This window comes from Varroa destructor, unplaced genomic scaffold, assembly GCF_002443255.2.
Source record: "Varroa destructor unplaced genomic scaffold, Vdes_3.0 BEIS01000001.1, whole genome shotgun sequence".
Lineage (NCBI taxonomy): Eukaryota > Metazoa > Arthropoda > Arachnida > Mesostigmata > Varroidae > Varroa > Varroa destructor.
In genome coordinates this window covers 4,173,654-4,192,947 of record NW_019211454.1, presented here as the reverse complement: position 1 = coordinate 4,192,947, position 19,294 = coordinate 4,173,654, and the positions used below count along the sequence as shown (strand labels likewise).

General features: G+C 40.9%; 1 protein-coding gene across 1 annotated transcript in view; it reads left to right on the top strand.

Moving 5' to 3' along the window:
• Hasp (Hig-anchoring scaffold protein) overlaps positions 1-4,831 on the top strand; it is a 205,738-nt gene extending 200,907 nt beyond the window's left edge. Inside the window, exon 28 of the mRNA XM_086987784.1 lies at positions 875-4,831. Coding sequence (XP_086843910.1) covers positions 875-1,200 — 326 coding nt within the window. The 3' untranslated portion in view covers positions 1,201-4,831. The remainder of the gene's footprint in view (positions 1-874) is intronic.
• The last annotated feature ends 14,463 nt before the right edge of the window (positions 4,832-19,294 follow it).

Sequence of the window (19,294 nt, the reverse complement as noted above, 5' to 3'; positions counted from 1 at the left end):
GCACAAGTCGAGCCGCACTGCTAGCAAAGCGCTATCACGAGCAACCGAAACTAAGTAGATGGAAATAACAAAGTGAGGTATACTTTATTCTGTTCCGTATAAATAGACGAAGAGGGTGGTGATGCGCTCGTTTTAAGTGAGCCTTACACAGAGCGTGGCATTGAGCATATTGCAGGCGCACTTTGTCGCCCCTAAGGACGAGGCCGTATGAAAACAGATATATGCAAATCTAATGCTTACACATCCATATGACCAAATGCTGTTAAATGGATACGCACATACAGGCGTTCACACGTATGGAGGTGAGCATGAATACACAAGGTCGAGTTCGCGTGCCTTGGTTACCTCCAACTCTATCGCTTTCCGATTCTCAGCGAGTTTCAGATAGCAAAACCGGTGAGAATTGACAGTCTGTATGGATTTTCTTTTGCATCTCCGTCGCGTCGTATAAAACGCGTACACGTCAAAGAAAAAGAGGAAACACAGAGCAATTCTATTCTATACAAAGCTAGTTTTAAAGAGGACATTGAAGTTGAGCTTTCTTTTCCCTACGTTTTTTTAATTGTACGTATACACATATATGACTGTGTACGGAAGACATTAATGATGTAGCCAACCTTGTGGCGATCCTCTCGTGTATGATTTTCGCTGTGAACCTCAGTCCACAATAAAAAAAAAAGTAGAGAATGTTGCCTTGTTTACGATGCCTCTTCGTTTATATCTAGAGCGATAACGAAAGCCTAGATATGTGTGCGTGTGATTCGCGCGTTAGTGTCGTTAACAGAGGCGCGGTATAATGCATGCTTATAGAGTAATTCTATTTGTATTTTGTCTCTAATCGCTTCCGTTCAATGTGCGTTTCTGCCGGTCCTAGGTGTTCCAGCATGTCAGTATCCGCCAATGGGCGAAAGCGGAGCTCGAATCGTGTCGCGTGTCAGTTATTTCTACCGCATCAATGAAACAGTGACATTCGAATGTCCGCAAGGCAAAGTTCTTCGTGGGGCGGGCATCATTAAGTGCGTCTCTAAGGGCCATTGGTCTGCCCCTGTGCCAAGATGCCTCGACGCCCAGAGTCACTCGGCCTTCTCCGCTTCACAGGGACAGCAGTCGACATTGTCGATGCTACAGCCGACTCCTGGCGGCCAACCCATTTCGGACGGAACCTCGGAAGTCAACTCAAGGATAGCAAAGAAGCCTTAGGGCCGAAACGAGTAATGTTCATCCGATTGCACGTTGTAGGCAGGCTTCGTAGCGTCGGCTATCGCGAGCTCAGTTAGACCGCTGTATATATATATATATATATATATATATATATATATATATATATATATATATATATATATATACATATATGTGTATGCAGTGATAGATTCAAGAGCACCAAAGCTGAAGGTTGTTCAATTCTGCGCCGTACATACGATTGATATATGCACTATGTCCACCATCGGCAGTGAGCGTTCTGCCTTTGGATTGATTTGAACCTAAGCGTAGGCAAATGAAAACAAAATTGCCGCTTGTCTCACGCACCTCACTTACCGTACGCAAACTGGATATTAGCGTACCACCTGTTGTACGAAGTCACCAACTAGCTGACATATGGGGATAGCTAATTATCACAACATATCGGCGCGTCGCAAACTACCTATGAGCATGTATCTTGCCGGAGAATGTCGATACACAGTTAACTTCGTATGGCCTGGTGTGTAGCAACATATATAGGGAACACCTTAGCGCAGACTGAGCGAAGGCAGCATCAATATTCGTAGCTGAAGACAATTGCGACGGTAAACAGCATCACTGGCAAAAAAAGTACGATAATAAACGCCTAATGTCGACTGTGAGTAAACATACTAAAACCCAATAAATAGGACTATTCAATTAGCCAGCGCGGCCTTGTACAGAAAATTAGCGCGCCGTCGAAACAGCTGGAAGTTCGTCGGAGTCCAGTGCTGTGTGTAGCAATTCATTTCTATAGGTGAGCGGTACACGGTCTAATAACGAGCGAATGGAACGGTCAGTTTACCCTCCGTATAAATGCTACATGTTCTTGTTGCATAAAAAGCGCTTTCATCGATGGATCGAACGGACGAAATCGGCACGACTGTCTTGTGCAACGTCGTCTACCCCTGGGGACTTTTCCTGAAGTCAGCGTATACAAACGTATACGTACGAACAGCGCATATTTGGTGCAAGATTGTGTAATCTAGCTAAACTATATGCATGGAAGCAGAGTGACCTGAGACCTAACGAAAAGAAGCTAGCAGAACGAAAAGCACAGAAGAATATCGTTAGCATGGAAGTGTTATACTGAAGTCGACGGTTATGAAGTACATATTTTGATAATAGCCTATAAGAAAAAATGAAACGCGATGCCGCATAATATATATACACACACGTATACATATACCTTTAAGGAAAAAATGATGACGGTGTTACTAGTAATTAGTATGACGACAAAATAAAAGAAAATAAAACAAAAACCAAATAACTATGTATAACGAAGTTAGGGTAACAGGAAAAGACGACAAAAGGAGAAGTCGGAACGAAGGCAGGCAGGCAGGTAGGCAGGCAGGCGGGCAAAGAGGATATCGAAATCGAAGCCAAGTAGAAAAAAAGCCAGTGTTTAAACCAGTAGTTGGCTACACTATTCATATATATATATATATATATATATATATATATATATATATATATATATATATGTGTGTCGCAGTGCCTTCAAATCTCTATTTCCACGAACATATCCAACATAGCTCTCAGAACGGTTCAGGGCTCCAGCCACACTGATCACTTCCCGCTCTGGACCATACATACGATTCAACCATACGTACATATTTATAAAACGGTCTCTCGTGGACGATTTATATTCGCGTCAAATGCTGGATACTTCCCACACCGCTTCATTCATCTTTTCGTTGTTCTTGGATCAACTTCAAACTGTCCGCCCACGTAGTTTGCAACCCCTACTCTGCTGTACTTCGGGACGAAGACGCTACGACAAGTAAAAAGGTAACGTAATAAAAACTCTTGGGCAAGTAGCACCCACGTATCCGTCGAACGGTGGAGCGCCGCTGGCCATCAGTTATTGGAACCAATGCATTCTAGCTTGGAAGCCGTGCGTTGATACGCTTCGTTTCGCGCTGAAAGCCAGCTATCTGATCGAACGCCTAGCGGCACGATATCGGTCGTAAAATTCGAAATATAGAGAACCAACGCACTACACAATAGATTGGGCAGACATTGCGTCTATGCATAATTCGACACATTGGCTTTGTTAATTCTGACACTTTTCTACAGCATAAGCTCAAGAAGCTCAAAATGGAGTACGTTTAATAACCGGTACGCTTAGTTAATGATTTCATCTGTGGGACAGCTTCTTAGGAATATTTGCGGCTCCATCAGACTCCTGCCGAGGTATCGATTTGAAACGAACCATATCCTTCGTTATGTTCCAAATCCCGATTTGATGTCACTTCATCCAGCAGCAATTCAACGTAGGACGTGCATTTCCAGTTCCTTGGCGTTTCCGTCATTGCTAAGGCATATGCTAACGTCTCTTTCGCTGTTGCTCTGAAAGACGAATATTTATAAGGTTATAAGTCCACACCTCAGAATGTTCCATTGCCTTCATAACAACGTAGACATTTTCGTTCAGCCTCTAAGTCGTACACAATTACCCTCAATGCAATGCATCGTCGAAGTTGCAAAAATGTTTATCTTCTACAGAGCTTGACGACAGTAATAACAGATGTCAGCTTTCTTTAACAGTAAATTTATCAAGCTTAGTAGTCTCTACTTTTAGCCACAAAAAACACGTTAAGATTTCAGTTTATGCAGTTGGATAGGAGTGTAATATATACGATTCAGCATAGATTTTAATTGTGAGTTGATGAGTTTTCACTCGAAGCAACAGTAGAATCATTTGTTCTTCTTGGTTATGAAGATCATCATGATCGCTTGTAATTCCCGTTCGATATCATGCACAGTACGTTTTGCCAATGTAGGTACATGTGTATGCACTGACGAAGTCTTGGCCATGCTGTCATGGTATAGGGCACGCGCCGAGTGAGTGGGCCAAATATGGCAATTTCATCGAATGTATATATTATATATCACGATATAGATAGGCGCTAATACTGGTAAATATGGGAAAAATCACGATAACAGTAATACTGGAGATAGTTTCCCGTACCATGATTATCTATGGCGGTAATGAACACAATTTGACCGTAGCCACAATTGCCTCTATCTATTTTATAACAAACGCGTATGTAATGAAAATGATACAACCGGAACTGTCTCCTAATTAGTACGAAATTGAAATCGCATCGTTAATGATATGTGTTTTACTCATACGCTGCACTTATGATAGTAGGCACTGCACTATTTTTTGGTCGAAAAACGATTTGTAGGTACACGAAAAAAGACGCCTGATTGCCAACACAAAAATTAGGAAGCACACTTACCATTCACAAAAAAATTGTAATAGTGATAGCCAAAAAAAAAAAAAAAAAAAAGTAAATGAATGGAATCGTTACTGTGGATGGTAAGAAAACCGTCGACCTCGCATATGGGTCGCGATACGAAGGACGGACGTACTCGAGACAAAGACCGAGATCACGCATTTGGGCATTTTTCCCAATGGTCTAGACACTCAACGAGATGCTTAACAGATATATTATATAAAAATAGCAGAACTTCAAACTGAGAGAATATGCGCTGAGCGTGTACGTCTGTGTCTGTGCAATGGTTACGGCCGGCAAAGGGATACTATACTACTATGATGAGCGTTTTTTTAAATAAAGAAGAACACGATAGATACATATGTTGACATTTCTAAGTGTGCTTATCTTAGCTAGGCTATGTCATTCAACTTGGACACCTTTTTAGTTCTTTAGCTGAGAAATTTCAAAGATCCATAACATATCATTCGGTTATCGTCATCTTCTGGGGCAACTGGGTCAGGCGTTTGCCTCGTTAGGTACGAATGAAAAAATGATAAAAACATATTAGGGCATTTAATAGTAGAACCAGGTTCGAAAACAACCAATGTTGATCAGACATCGTAACTATGACATCGTATCTTTGATACATTCACCCTTTCGTCAGATTTATAGGTTTCAAAGCCCTAGGGTGTAAATACGCATACAAGCAAAACTTCATAAACAATTTAATTTAAAAATGGTTTGTATTTTTTATTGCGTCAATTCAAGCTACGCGAGCGTCAATCCGTTGACACGTAATCAAACTCAATGAAGAAGTGTGGTTAGCTGGATATGGTCAATCCAGCCTCGAAGATTTTCATCTTGGGTTTGTTTCAACTTAAAGGGTCAAGATATCAGGCTAAGGAGAAATTGTTCGGAAGCCACAATATCTTTGGTCGATTAGCATGCTGTACAAGTGGTATTAGAAGAAGAACTTTTTAATTCTAAGAAGTCTGTTCTATAATATTTCCTATTCTTCTTTTTCTTCTTCTTCTGTAAATGTGCTATAAACGACTGTTTGATAAGATAAATGTTTTATCTAACATAGGCTTCTGTAAACCGTTACCATAGCGTTAATTCGCTCGTCAGCAGTAAAGGAATCGTACAAAATGCCATTCTCTAGGACGGCATTCTCTACAACAATCAAGGTGCTCATACCGCATAACCATATATATATATATATATATATATATATATATAATAGACCTCTATAGAAATCAGTTGTTTTGTTTTCAGTTCACTTTAATAACGTGTTGCTCTGGAGCAAAAGTCCGCTGGAAATAAATTGAACGTTCAGCTTTTTCGTAATTGTATTTATGTAGAGAACGTACTTCGCCTCATATATGTAGCCTTTGATGTCCGTAAAAATGTAAGTAATCAAAATTAAGCAGTTAAAATTTCAGGAATAAACATATATATGTATATGTATATAAGAAGGTAAAACTATACTTAATTAAGGTAATTCCATCACAAAGGTACAGTTGATTTTTTATACAAATTTGAGAACTTACGCCGATGAGAAACCTGGTGCGATTTGCGTAACCGAAATCCTTTCCTTTGATTAAATATTAAGAACTAAAGTTAACGTTGGGGGCAATTAGATAGTACTTTTCGTATTTACTGAACAACGAAAAAAAAGCAACAAGGATGAGTGGAAAAAGTCAGTGTTTTTCTTTCTTTTATACTTTCGTTTATGCCAAAGCTAGAATTTTAGAGGCAAACTGAAAACGAATTAGGGTTTATAAAAGCCATTACACTGAGTTATATAACATTATCACCCCGGGGGTATATGGATCAGAGGGAGGATCAAGGCTGTACGGATCACCGCGTTTTGAGCCCATATGGAACCGGATGTTGTAAATGCTAGTTTTACAGGGCACTAAAGTGGCCTCAAAGCACAAGCTTTGCTTGAGAACAATGTGTATATAAAATACGATATTGTAATTTTAGTGTACGACTTCATTATACGACATGTCGTCGTTGTTGTCAACAAAGCGTCAAATGAAGCTGTTTTTGAAAGAAGCTTTGATGAGCTCTTTGGCATAACGTAAAATAAGGCTACCGGCGTATGCATAGCGGCGCAGATCGCCATAATCATAAATGAAAGTTTATCATGGGTAATTTAACTTATCCATAAATGATTAGAGGGCATCAGCTTCGCTAGCTGTGATCACAAGTTTTCACAAAAAGAAACGAATTCGACCCGCGAAATTGCTACCGGCCTATACAAATCAGTTTTTGGTCCATATATAGGCCTGCCGTGTGCACCTGTATAAGCCGAAAATTTTGATGCTCTCAATTGCTAAGTTCTTAAAGGTAAATAACGGTGAGGCCATTTTGGCCACGCAATCGAAAAGATTTTTCGGCATAGGTAGAGAAGACTTCAGTGGATATATTCTTCCCTGTGCCATCGGTTGTTGTCAACGATAGCGTTGCCTATATCGCTCTACCTGTATCCATAAATGCTAAGCCTCGAATTATATTCGACTCGTAAACCAGATCCTTATCTTGGGATCCCAAACGGTGCCATATTTTTCGGTTTTATTTCAACACTGAATTAATGAATAATTGCGTTCTTCTGAAATGTTATGAAGCCACGTTGAAAATAAAAACGGGTGGCTTCCATGCGCCATTTCATTGATTGTTTCGTATAAACAAAGATGACTGTCAAGTGCACTGTAAAATTTAACCGGGGATCTATCAGCAGCACTGCAGTTAATGGTCTCTTGTTACTTGTTGTATTATAAATTCGATTTATATAATGCACCACGATGGGTGCCGAAATGCAGACGTGGTCTGGCATGCTTCAAGCCTGCGTAAAACAATCACCACACTACAAGTATTTAGCTACTTGAATAATGAAATACATGACTAACGTAAACTTGAAGTAAGTACTTGAGGAATTTACTTCACCTGAAGACAAAATTTGAAATCGTTCTATACCATAGTTCGAAACTAGAAGATAGACAAATTTTAAATTAAAATAATGAATTGTTCACTATCATCCGAAAATTAAAAAATCCTCCTGTTTTCCCATCATCAGAAAGTAGACGAAAAGTAAAAACATCTTTGATACGTCTGGTCAAAATTAATGATTTATTCCCAGTCTTTTAGACAGCCTGGTACGCAGGTAAACAAACGCACGAATGGAAGACCGAGCCGACCTGCCGAAGGCATCGTTGTCCAGTGGTCGGCTTCAATAATCAGAAAGTCAATTCAGACAAAACAAATGAAGACGAAATGATGGCTCACTCGTACGCATTCACTGGCTTCATTGGTTCTTATCGAAAGAAATCGATTCTTATCGCTCGGATAGATGTGCATAGACGAATACGATGAACATCCAGTGACAATGTGAAGCGAGAGAAAAGACACTCACTCAAGTGTTATTTTCGATAGGAAGACGCCGTGCGAAAATGTGGAATAGGGGATAGGAAAAGGGAAAAATATGCCTATCAAGAAACCGGGGAATCTGCACTGGTTTCCAAATTATGAGCGAGAAAAGAGTATGGAGATGTAGCTGCTCTTCGATGGCCGATTATACGCAGACTATGCAAGAAAAAGAGGCGTGGAGCGTGCGTATATGCATAGGCTCATGGACAAGCATTTTTATGTATGAGACAAAATATTCAATGCGTGACGCAGTTCCATGGTGCAATAACTAGTCATGAATCTTTTAAATATATATTTGTCCGTAACATATATATTTAAACAAAGAAAAAGACTAAACTAGATTTACAGGATGGAACACTTCCAATACAGCCAACCTTGCGTATTATCAAATAGAGGCCTCGGACGCGATATTCACTGGGTACTAGCCCCAGTGGTCTAAGTTGTCACGTTCCCAAATTGACAAATCACTGCACTCGATTCGCAAAACTTCTTGACAATGAGCCATGAGTTAGGGACGCAAGTTTCGAAATTACATCACTTAACAGGTAGCTCTTTCGCCAATAAGGTTGGCGAAGTTTATATGTTAAAGGGCCCAGTATACAACTGTTACATCGTCACTGTACTGTCTCTGCTATTGTACACACGGGAGAATCAAATCGTCTCCACGAAGCGGCACGCGTACAAAGTGGGCCTTATTCCCTAACCCCTACCGATAATATCTGCCCCTTGTCAAGTGCTTAAACACCTTACAGCACAGTTGAAAGACCGAACGAGTCAAAGTTACTAAAACACACGACATCTAATACACGTTACTTGATTAGCCTCAAATATAAAACCATAAGAAAGATATTTCTACACAGAAGTCCTAAATAATAATTATCTGTGATCCTTTTTTTACACCTGCCTTTTTCCTTATTTTCGCCCTTCCTTAGTTTGTACGCAGATTTTCTCAACTAGATCTCTTAATGATAACGTTGGTTGTCGAAACGTAATGCGTACTCATATAGAAAACTATCCATGATACCTGTCTAAGGCCAATATTTTTACAGACAGTAAAGCAGTTAGCCAATCCCTACGACTGCTTCATCTTCCTCCAAATTTCTATCGTCTGCCGTGATGAGTCATAATGCGGGAATAGGTGTTGTAAAAGTGGATTGAGGATAGTATACGCAGGCTTTACTTTTCGACTGCCTAAAAATATATCGCGTGCTATAGTGGTGCTACAAACGCTTAAGGATGATAGTAGCCGGTAGAGTGTTGGAGTGAAGAATTTTCTCAAATGTTCTCTTTTAAATCGGTCTGATTGTACGGTACTGCGATCAATTCCATTTCGTACGTGGGCGATGCGCGTTTGAGTGCGAACGCGTTCCTGTAACTGCAGTTTATTTTTGTAGACTGCTTTTACCAGCCCACCCGCTAGTGTTGTAGGTGCAATTTGGAAAGTGGCAGTCCCGATTAGCTCTACTTTCTATCGCTAAATCGATGACTTGGCGGGTCCGTGATTAAGTAAGTAGCTGCATGCGTGTAATTATGAATGTGAACACGTCAGCGCCACCGCTGTGCGTTTCCACAAGGGGCACACGATTGGCTGTTGGCTTCCGGGCTAATGAGACACGTAGTTCTTCTCTATGCTTCTTTAGATATAGCTCCTCGTTTTCCCTGTTTGGATCTTCTATGCAAACTTAATTCATGACACCACTTTGCTCCTCACCGAATGATTCCCATTTCACCGACACTGCAATATTCGCTATTTATGCCGTTCGATGACTACGTCCAAGTCATTGAGATTTTCCCAAATCTAAGTGATTGATACCCCTTTTGAGTTGCGACAGCCACTACCCGGAATTCCGCTCCGAGTCTACGTTACCTGTTAGCAAACTATCTGATCTCCATGCTCGGATTAACAATATTATTTCTCTTAGCTCCTCTCTTTGAGTTTCCTTCGTCCTCTGCCCCTGTCAGAAAGAAGACTGGCGATAGTCGGCGAAAGTAGACGCTAGTTAATCGAGATTAACTGGGGATTCATTTTGGCTATCCATGAGTTGAAAAGGCTTGCTTGCTTGCTTGCAAGTTGCTATATTTAAACCATGCGTTCATAAATAGAATACTCTGTGCTTAACTCCGGCAAACAAACTCGAGCTAGAAGCAGTACGTATTACAAGTAGGTGTAACAGAATGGAGAGACAACAGAAAGGAAACTATTGCTAGCAGTCCAATTAGTACACTTCGAAGTAATAGACAAATGACGGATGCCGGAGCTTCTGTCTGACCACGACGAAGACGACCGCGGCAGCCGAACAACATGTAATAATAATACCTTTCTTCGAAGGCTATCGGAAACCATAAAAAAAGAGAGAGAATTGAGGGGGTGACAGGAAGTGACGGGACACAGAACAAACGATATAAGGGCAGAGAGGGGTCAGGGTAACTCACGCCCGGCGATTTCTCGGGCTGGACCGAATTAAGGGCCACTTGACGAGTAATAAGCTGCTGAGAGACCAGTCATCTAGTAATAATTCCTCATGTGTCATAGATATGCCGCGATGGCCACTTTTATACGTTGGTAGCGATGGCATCAAAGGGATATATACATATATATTGAAGTGAGCCGTCATTAGCTGGCAGGAATATGGTCAGGCATGCAGCCGTACCGACGGTCGTAAATACACTTTGTTTGTCGTAGCAATGTTCGTAATGACAACGGCTGTAGATGCAATACAATAGATAGGATAGATGCTAAGTTTCTAGTGGATTCTGATCAACAGAGTAGAAATGCATGTGCTTTTTATGACTCTCATCTGCAAGCCGGCACAAGCTGCAACGACGTACGAACTCACGCAGTGGAACCAATATCTCCAAAAAGTAGCATGCCATACATGCTGCTGTGTACAGTTACGCTAACGTTCAGGTGGCCTTGACCACAAGTCGGAAACAACAATCGAGAAGTTCTTTGACTCTCGGCAGAACTAGTCGTGATTTCCTTGGACCGGTTCTATATAGTGGCCTTTGTTGAAGGTGAACACGTTAACTTTCCATCCTTCCGCAGCACTCGTACTGCCACCGCTCACCAAAGACTGCTTAGTTGATACACCGAACTGAAAATGATATTTTATCAAGTTTTATAGTTTGTCAATGTTAACTCCTACTCGCGGGCGGACTCTGGTATTGATGAGCACTTTGTCGGAACAACGACAGCAATTCATCTTTTTTGCTTGGTGCACTTAAGGAAACGGAAGTCAGGCTTTTACCGCATATAAGTTCGGACCACTGGAACTAGCATGGCGCACGAATCGACTCCAGATGCTGACCGACTTAGCACTTCTTTAGACGTTTGCCAGGAAGACGCTTAATTTTAGTTTGACCTCTAGTTAATCCAGCAATGCTCGTTTCATGTACACAAACAAATAAAACGTCTCCTCGTTCTCCCTGTAGCCGTAAAATAACTGTTCCAGTGAGCCCGCCTTTTCCGAGGGGAAGGAGCTTCGTTAAGGTTTTCCTGTGTCTCCTTTGCATCAGTCTTGAAGCCAAACACGGACCGCTTCTCGCAAATATTGACACGACCGCCTCACGACTTGGTTCAGTAACCATTTCCGTTTCTTCGCGAACCACTCGAATCCCCAACCGATCGGTTGGACCTCCTCTTGGCTCGAACGGCCCCAGATGGGGGCTATTCCTGACCTGCAGGCCGTCCGAGCAACTCTTTTGCGATTTCGGCCATATCGCCAGCTATCCCACTGCAGGCGCCAAAATAAAGTTAGCCAATTTAATTTCCTGACTGGCCGGCAGAGACGACGACGCAGCTCCCACCGACTCGTTCTGATATTCTATAACCGCAGATGTGTGTTTCTTTATAGATTCATATGTTTCTTTCGTTGTAATATGTACGTGTTTATAAAGTGTTCTAGAAATGTGTACTATCAAACGGTGTCATGACATAAAAAAACTTTTACAAAGTTTTCTTCAGCTTGCATTTAGTTGCAGATAGAACGAGGAAGATTAACTTTTGAAGGAAAATTAATTACACAATGCTAATGAACGTATAAGAATATAGTAAAAGCACAAGGTCAATACTGCAAAAGGCTTCAGACAGGCTCACCTACACGACTTATATTTAATCACATAAAAGTGTTTTTGGAGGCCAAGGACATCAGCGGAGTCCATTAGCCACGACAAAGTGCAAGAAAGATGGTGCGAAAGTAATCAAGTGTGATACCATTTGAAGACATTGCAAATACTCAAATTAGTCTTCAGCAATTGTACATGCTCTCACTGAAGATGATCCGAATAGAAATGCTTGCGATAACATACTTGGAGAAATATGTATAGGACGTATAGTTTCTGTTGGAAGCGATAAAGTTACCTACCGACATAACTGTAAATCCATATGTTACGTATAAACATGATGCGAATGTAAGAGAAATTAGTGCAACGTTTCAGGCAAAAAAATGATAAACTGGGCGACTTGGACAACACAAAAAGCGGTGCCGGTTACTTGAATTTGTTGTAAGGATCTATTTTTCCATGCATTGAAGAGGGCTTTGGTGAATGGCTAAATGGCTAGTTAATTGGTTTTATATCTAGCAGGAGTACCTGCACACTATTTGAAATATACGAGCATAGCTTAATGAGAACCTTCTGGATTAGTTGGGCTAGAACGACCCACTAAATACCCCGCCTGTTTCGCAGACCAACAGGCTCTGCTCCCTGGGGATATCTTAAAGATTATTGAATGACATGCTTATTGAAGTTGGTGATTTGTATGGTAATACACCTACGATAGGAGAAAAAGTTGTATATTTTACGTAGATTCTTATGCAACTTAAACAGTGATGATATGTAAAAGAAGACTGAAGTTATAATCATATTTGCAGTTGGAGTATTAATTTGATATAATAATTGTATTGAAACTGGTAGACAAATGTTGGCATGCTGAAACACTAAGTTCTTGTTGCAACGCGGTTCGAGCCATAGCACCGTGGTATTTACTTGAGTACTGATAAGTTAATTGAATCTGTTGTGATGTTTTTCAAACGTCAAACGTTGGTGTTCTTACTTCCTGCAATACGACAAAACGCTCCTGGGCCACGATAGGAGTTGAGGTACCTAGAGGTCAATATGCATTATTATTATAATTCCAACGTCTCGCTTTGGGGTGAAATAGTTAAGTATTGGATGTTTCCTTTGTTTAAAGCAAATTTTGATATATTCAACTTTCAATAGTTTTCACGCTCACATAGAAATGGTTCTGTCAGTGCATCGTACGAGTCAACGTTCAGATAATTTGCTACGTGATTTTAAAGTTCTCAACATTTAGAAATAATATTCAATCAGCAAATAACACAGAATATAACTTAAACAGGATTTTTTATAAAATTGTTGCCAAACATGCCCAAAAATCCTCCCCAACTGAATTTGTAGTGCAGGTGGAATACAACAATTGCTTTAAGATTTTTTCAGCTATGTAATAGTGCCAATTAATTGTTCAATATTCCAGGCGTTGTAAAAAGCATTCTACTTTTGATGCTAGCGTCTAAAGCTGAAGAATAAGGAACCTTTGTGTATTCCCAGCAGGTTCCGATGCACGTCAACCAAAATCTCGTGCACCGACGACGTGCAAACGACCGTAGACTGCATCGAATTATTCCAATCCCGATTTCTACCTACGACTACTATGGGTATTTTCAAATCACCTTCATTACAAATCATCAAGGATTGTTCCAGCCACCAGCGTAATCTTCTTATTCATGCTTCTTATGCTTACGCAGTAAAATGCAGTACGTGGTGTTACACACCTGCTAAACCTTGAACAAATGGAAAAATAGGCCGACTGTGCATTTTTTTTTTAAACAAATTCAACTTCTATAGGAAAATAAGCAGAAAGTTTTGGGCTTCGAGGGCAAATGCCTTTTACCGAGCATTGATCTCAAAAATAACGGTTAAAATTCACCAAAAAAACAGCGAAAATCAGCGACACTAGCCAATATATATATAGTAAGTACTCAATCAAATAGACTTCAATAAATATGATCAAATAGTTTAGCTCTGATGGCCAACTGGCTAGCACTAAACAGAAATGTTTTTAAGCTGTTTTTGGCTTGTAAAAAGTGTACCATTTTACGTCGCATGTTGATAAATAAATCGGTAAACGTTTTCAATTAGCTAAGAAAAACGTGATACAGTTGCAATCATCACTATTTTGTGGCACCGCCCTTGCGATAACTGCCACCATTTTTTCTTAGGGCTTACTTGTGATACAGTTTTTCGCTGTCTCCTCTATAAATAAGTTCCGCTGCTCATCATTAATAATTTTTTCACGGAGATATGGTACATTTGTTATTTCCTGACCTTCCCGAACCCGTGATTTTTCAGGCGCTCTCTATAGAATTGGGAGCTTTCAAATAAGCAGGTCACGTTAGCACCTAAACGCCATTAGAGCATGTAAAATAGGGGTACACCGAGCTCTGTGACGAAATGCCCCATTGAACATGAAAGCGTGGTCAAGGAGCTATTTCCATTCCTGAGGTAACGTCTTGCTCTCGATGACCTTATCGTATTCCTACTGCTCTAGCTATTTCGTATGCGAAATGTATCATCGGAGTGCATTTCTCAAAAATCATAGACCCCATCATAATTGTGATGGACTGCTGATTTTTGGCACTACGCAGTGTTGGGAAAATCGTTTATCAGCACGTTTTTTCCGAGCATACGCAAATAAGATTCGTCTGAGAGAGAGGCCTTCTCTCGGTCCTCAACGATCCAATTCTTCACTCGGTTTATCCATTCGGTAGGCTAATTTGTTTCATTCAAGCACTCAGTTGTGATTTCTTGGAAGGCCTACTGCCTTTGAAATCAGGCTTTTTGTATCGGCAACTGTTACTGATACACTGAGTTAACGGTCCCTTAATCTATTCTGGAGGGCATCATACGAAACGAAATTATCTTTCTGGAGTTCGTAAATAATCATATGTTCCTCTCGCTTCTTAGCGCACCTTTTTCCATTTTCGCTGGCAATCTTATAGGACGATAACGGAAGCTTTTCCCTCAACTGCATAACACCGTTAGCGATTGCATGCTGAGAAGTATGAAGCATTTCAGTAATTTTGCGTTGCGTAGCTTCGTTTCTACAAATCAATCTGCTAATTAGCGTTTTCTACCCCTTAGTGACATCTGTTCCTCTTTCCATCTCGATACGTTACGTACAGAAGCATGTAAAACCAGTCAAGCTCGCTTAGATACCACCACTTAGTTGTAGAGACAGAACGTCCCGGCTATACATAATACAGAATGTTATCTAAGTACAGCGAGCTATCACGTCTGCGACTACTCAAATATGTTATGTCAGATTTATATGTCGCTGGTCAGCAGTTTAACACAGTCGGCCTTGAAAATTGAAGCTATTTTTTATCTGAATCTGACCGTATTTACTTTTTTGACGCATTTTGGCTCGAACTGGAATACTCAACTAATTCGACTGAACAAAACACAGATCTTCCAGGTCAATTACGTTAACTAAAAAGTAGCATTTTTTATTACCCACTGTTATGCGATAATCAAAGCATAAAAGGAAAAGCTGAAAATATCTAAAGCAGATATTTTAATAGGCGCTTGATATGCGAACACTACTGGCCTCAAGTTATTTTTATAATATTTTTTTATAGACGAAATATAGTCAAGAACGTATATCCCAACTCATGCTTTCTGCGGATCAGGCTGACCGTCCTAGATCTAGGCACGAGAATTAACAGATAAAAAGCCTCTTTTAGAAATCCTAGCTCGATTTAATGAATGTAAGCCTACTTGTCTTACAGTGCCGGGTCGAACATAGCAGTTTAGCGAAAAGCCCCTTTGGCCCTTACCGTAATGTGGAAAACGCGTCAGTTTCGAACGGGCTTTAGATATTCAGATTACTGCTCAAATGGCAGTGTTCGTTGCAGTTTACGTCGCCTGGTATGAAAAAGATGAAAGATTAATGATTGATTTCGCTTAAATATTCTTTCGCCCCTGCAGGCGCAATCAGCGAGGGAAAACAGGATGGCTATAGCACCCACTATAGCCTTTTCATACGCGAACCTCCCAGGGTTGCAGCGGGCTCAGTGCGAGGGAATTAAGGTCCTAACTCGAACACGCGCCGCTGCAGTTATCCTGCCATCAAGTTTTCATGCTCGCGCTGGCCAGTTTCTGCTGCCGCCATTACCGTCGCTGGCGGGCCTTGTTTCTCGCTTGAGTTGGCTGCTTCGAAAGGTTATAGACAGCCGAGACACAGCCAGGGATACGTGCGAGCTTAGGAGAAGGCGAGAAACGCGATGGGGTTATCGAGCAGACTTGGAATCCAACCGAATATCAATAGAGAACGATGCACAGCATCTCCCACAACGTCAGCAGCAACATTAGCAGCAGAAGTGCAGTCCTATGGTCAGAAACATGACTTCTGTGCTTCAAAACTATAGAACTATGTCGCTATACAGAACGCCGTGAAACGAAGCAGGCTTGACAACGCGTCGATTCACTATATAGAGGTCTATGCCTCTCCTGAATCCTGCATTTACTTCAATTAAGCCCCAGTATTTGAGGCATCCTTTTCGCTTTTCCCACTAACCTGGTGCGCCCTATCGACCCACAGCCCATCATATTCCCTTATTCGTGTTTTATTATATTCGTCGAAGAGGACGAGCCAAACCCATCTTTTCCCATGTTGATAGTGGTTGTCATCTCTTTTCTCTTTCTACCACCTTCTCTCTTCACCCGCGTCCCATTCCGTCATTGACACTCGAGTTGACGTCCTGCTGGACCACCTTCTAGAGACTATAGCTTCAGCCGTGGCCCGCAGAGCTAGGAGCCACCCAACCAAAAGGAAAATTAATTACTTTAAAGACCCTTTACCTTATATCTCATCCTACTCGGTGCGCCCAGGACTCCCTGCATTACCCGAACAACTTACCGTCACCGGTTTGGTTCTATCTTCTAGTGCCTTGTACCAGTGGAAGAACGAAGCCACATGGGGGTTTTCGACTGATCGGCTAGGGTCGAGTGGCTATACCCAGTCAAATTTCAGTACAAAAAGATCCTGGCTAGTAACTTGGACTTTGTGTCAGCCGCTGACGAATGGCCGTAGTGTGCAGTAAAAGCACTCGAAAAACCAGAATCAGAACTAACTTCTACCTATTAATACTTGCTTTCATCGGTGCTTGTGCTTACAAACGATGGAAAAATTTTGTGCTATCACAAACTTTTTAATTTTTTCGATTTTTTATGGAAAAGGGTTGTCAGCATCGATATATAACAGCTGTTAAATGAACAGTGCGCCTGCGTCAAAGAGGATTAAAGAAAGAAAGTGAATAATTATTTAACCTTCCACAGCTATACGTAATTGGCCATGGGAACAAGCGGTAACTTAATTGGTGATGTACGTTCGCTTGTTTCAAACATCGGCGTAAAGCCAATAACTTACTATACTTTAAAATTGGCTTAAATTATTAGAGTAAGTATCTGAATTTTCGGTTATCCTCTTTCTGATGTTATATTCATTCAATAAGTTCATTCTCCGAAACACAAAACTAACCACGGACCCTATTACCACCAGTTAATCATTTTTGTCTTAAGTTCTTGAGGCGAAATAGAGAACTGTAGTACCCAGCATAAGTGTGACGATTCTAGAAGTACATTTGTCCGAAAATTGACTAAAGTATACGCATAAAAATAATGAGAACACCGAGAAACATAAGGCAATCCGAAGTTGAGTCATATAACTAAAAGGTTACGATTACTAGAAACTTTTCGTGTTTTGTTGCTGTACTGAAAAAGCTCGGGATTCTCTTCATAATTTGCTTCAGTGAACGTCTGATAACTAGTGGGACGTCGTTTCTACGAACTATAGCCTCATACTTTTTTAGCTGGCTATTTTGTCTTCATTTAATCTGCTCTCTGTCAAAGTCACAGTTGACTAGGATCTCAGAGGAAAACCACAGCTCGTGAAACGGCTGTACTGCGCAGCTTACTTCGCTCTATTAACAATTTTTGTCGTTGTATTGCACCTGTCTGCAGGACTACTGATGTACCCGGCAAATTCGAAACGGCACTGCTGGGGCCGGTTCCGAGCGTTTGCTTGCCCCTAATAATTTGGCCATCGTCACGCCTCAGAGATTCTTCACTTTACAGTTCCCACACATTCCTTTTGCTGTTCAACCTAGTTACAAATACGGGTTAAGTAAAGTGTAACCAGAATACGGCTAGCTTACCTCTGACGAATAAAGATTCGTCCTGGAACAAGGCACTTTGTGTCAATATGGCGGAAAGTATCTAGGTTTTAGTTTTATTTCTTCAGTCAATTAGGATTGGCGATTAGGGTCGAACATTTCATGCAGCATAGGTGAAACTCAAAGGTCAACAAAAACAGATCGTTTTGCTCTGAGTAGGCAATGTGACATACCCTCCGAGCACCTGAAACAGCTAAAATGTCACTAACAAAAAAACGATACGATTTTTATCATAGCATAGCGTATGAATCTACTTTTACCAGCTTTACCAGTTCGATAGCTAAAAAAGTAAATTCATTGACCCAGTTCTCCAGTAAGACGCTGCAAATCATCTCACGCAGTCCGTTTCGGGCTCTCGTGATGGAAGAGGTCACCCATCTCGTATTAACGTAAGTAGCTTAAGAAGTTGATCTAAAATGTATCGCATTGGGGTAGGCCGTCAAAGCGGGCGTCGAAAGAAACCAAAAGCGAAGGCTTAGGATCCTGCCAGCAATGCACAAATATTAAACAATTTGTGCCTACGGAAAAGTTCATTCTTCATCCCTAAAATGATAAGTATAAATAATAATGAAAAGGAATATTATTTACGGTGGCTGTCACCTTTGACTTCAGCTAGACTTCTGCTTTGAGCCATAATGTTTATGCATCAAGATACGCATCGTCCTAGTTTACCATTGGCGCTCTTTAATTTTTCTAACCAAAGAAATCAAGCACGATATATATATTTGGGAGGTCAACTGATTCATGAAACGTGTTGTTTGCTTATGTATATAAACACCTGTTTATGTTATTTGATTTCACCATGGCTGGAAGGCTGTGCTAGGCCGTAGCTCATTTTTTTTTATATACATTTATTCGTTCGTCAGCTATTTCGGTCTAACTGTTTAAGAAACATAACCACGAGGAGATTGGAAAAATGTGCCATTGTTAAAAACAAGCCAGTCACATTACCGGTAGTAAAATTTTAAGAAGTCATCTCGTGCACCTGTGCCCCTTAACGCGAGCAGATTTGTGCTAGACAAGCCACAATTAACGACATCACGACTGGACAGACGTAGCGTAGAATTAGTGGGTGAACCTCTGATAAACTGCCGGATAATTTCTAGAGTGACCTGTATATTTGTGCATTTTTCTGCTATTTCGTTTACTTACTCACATAATCGA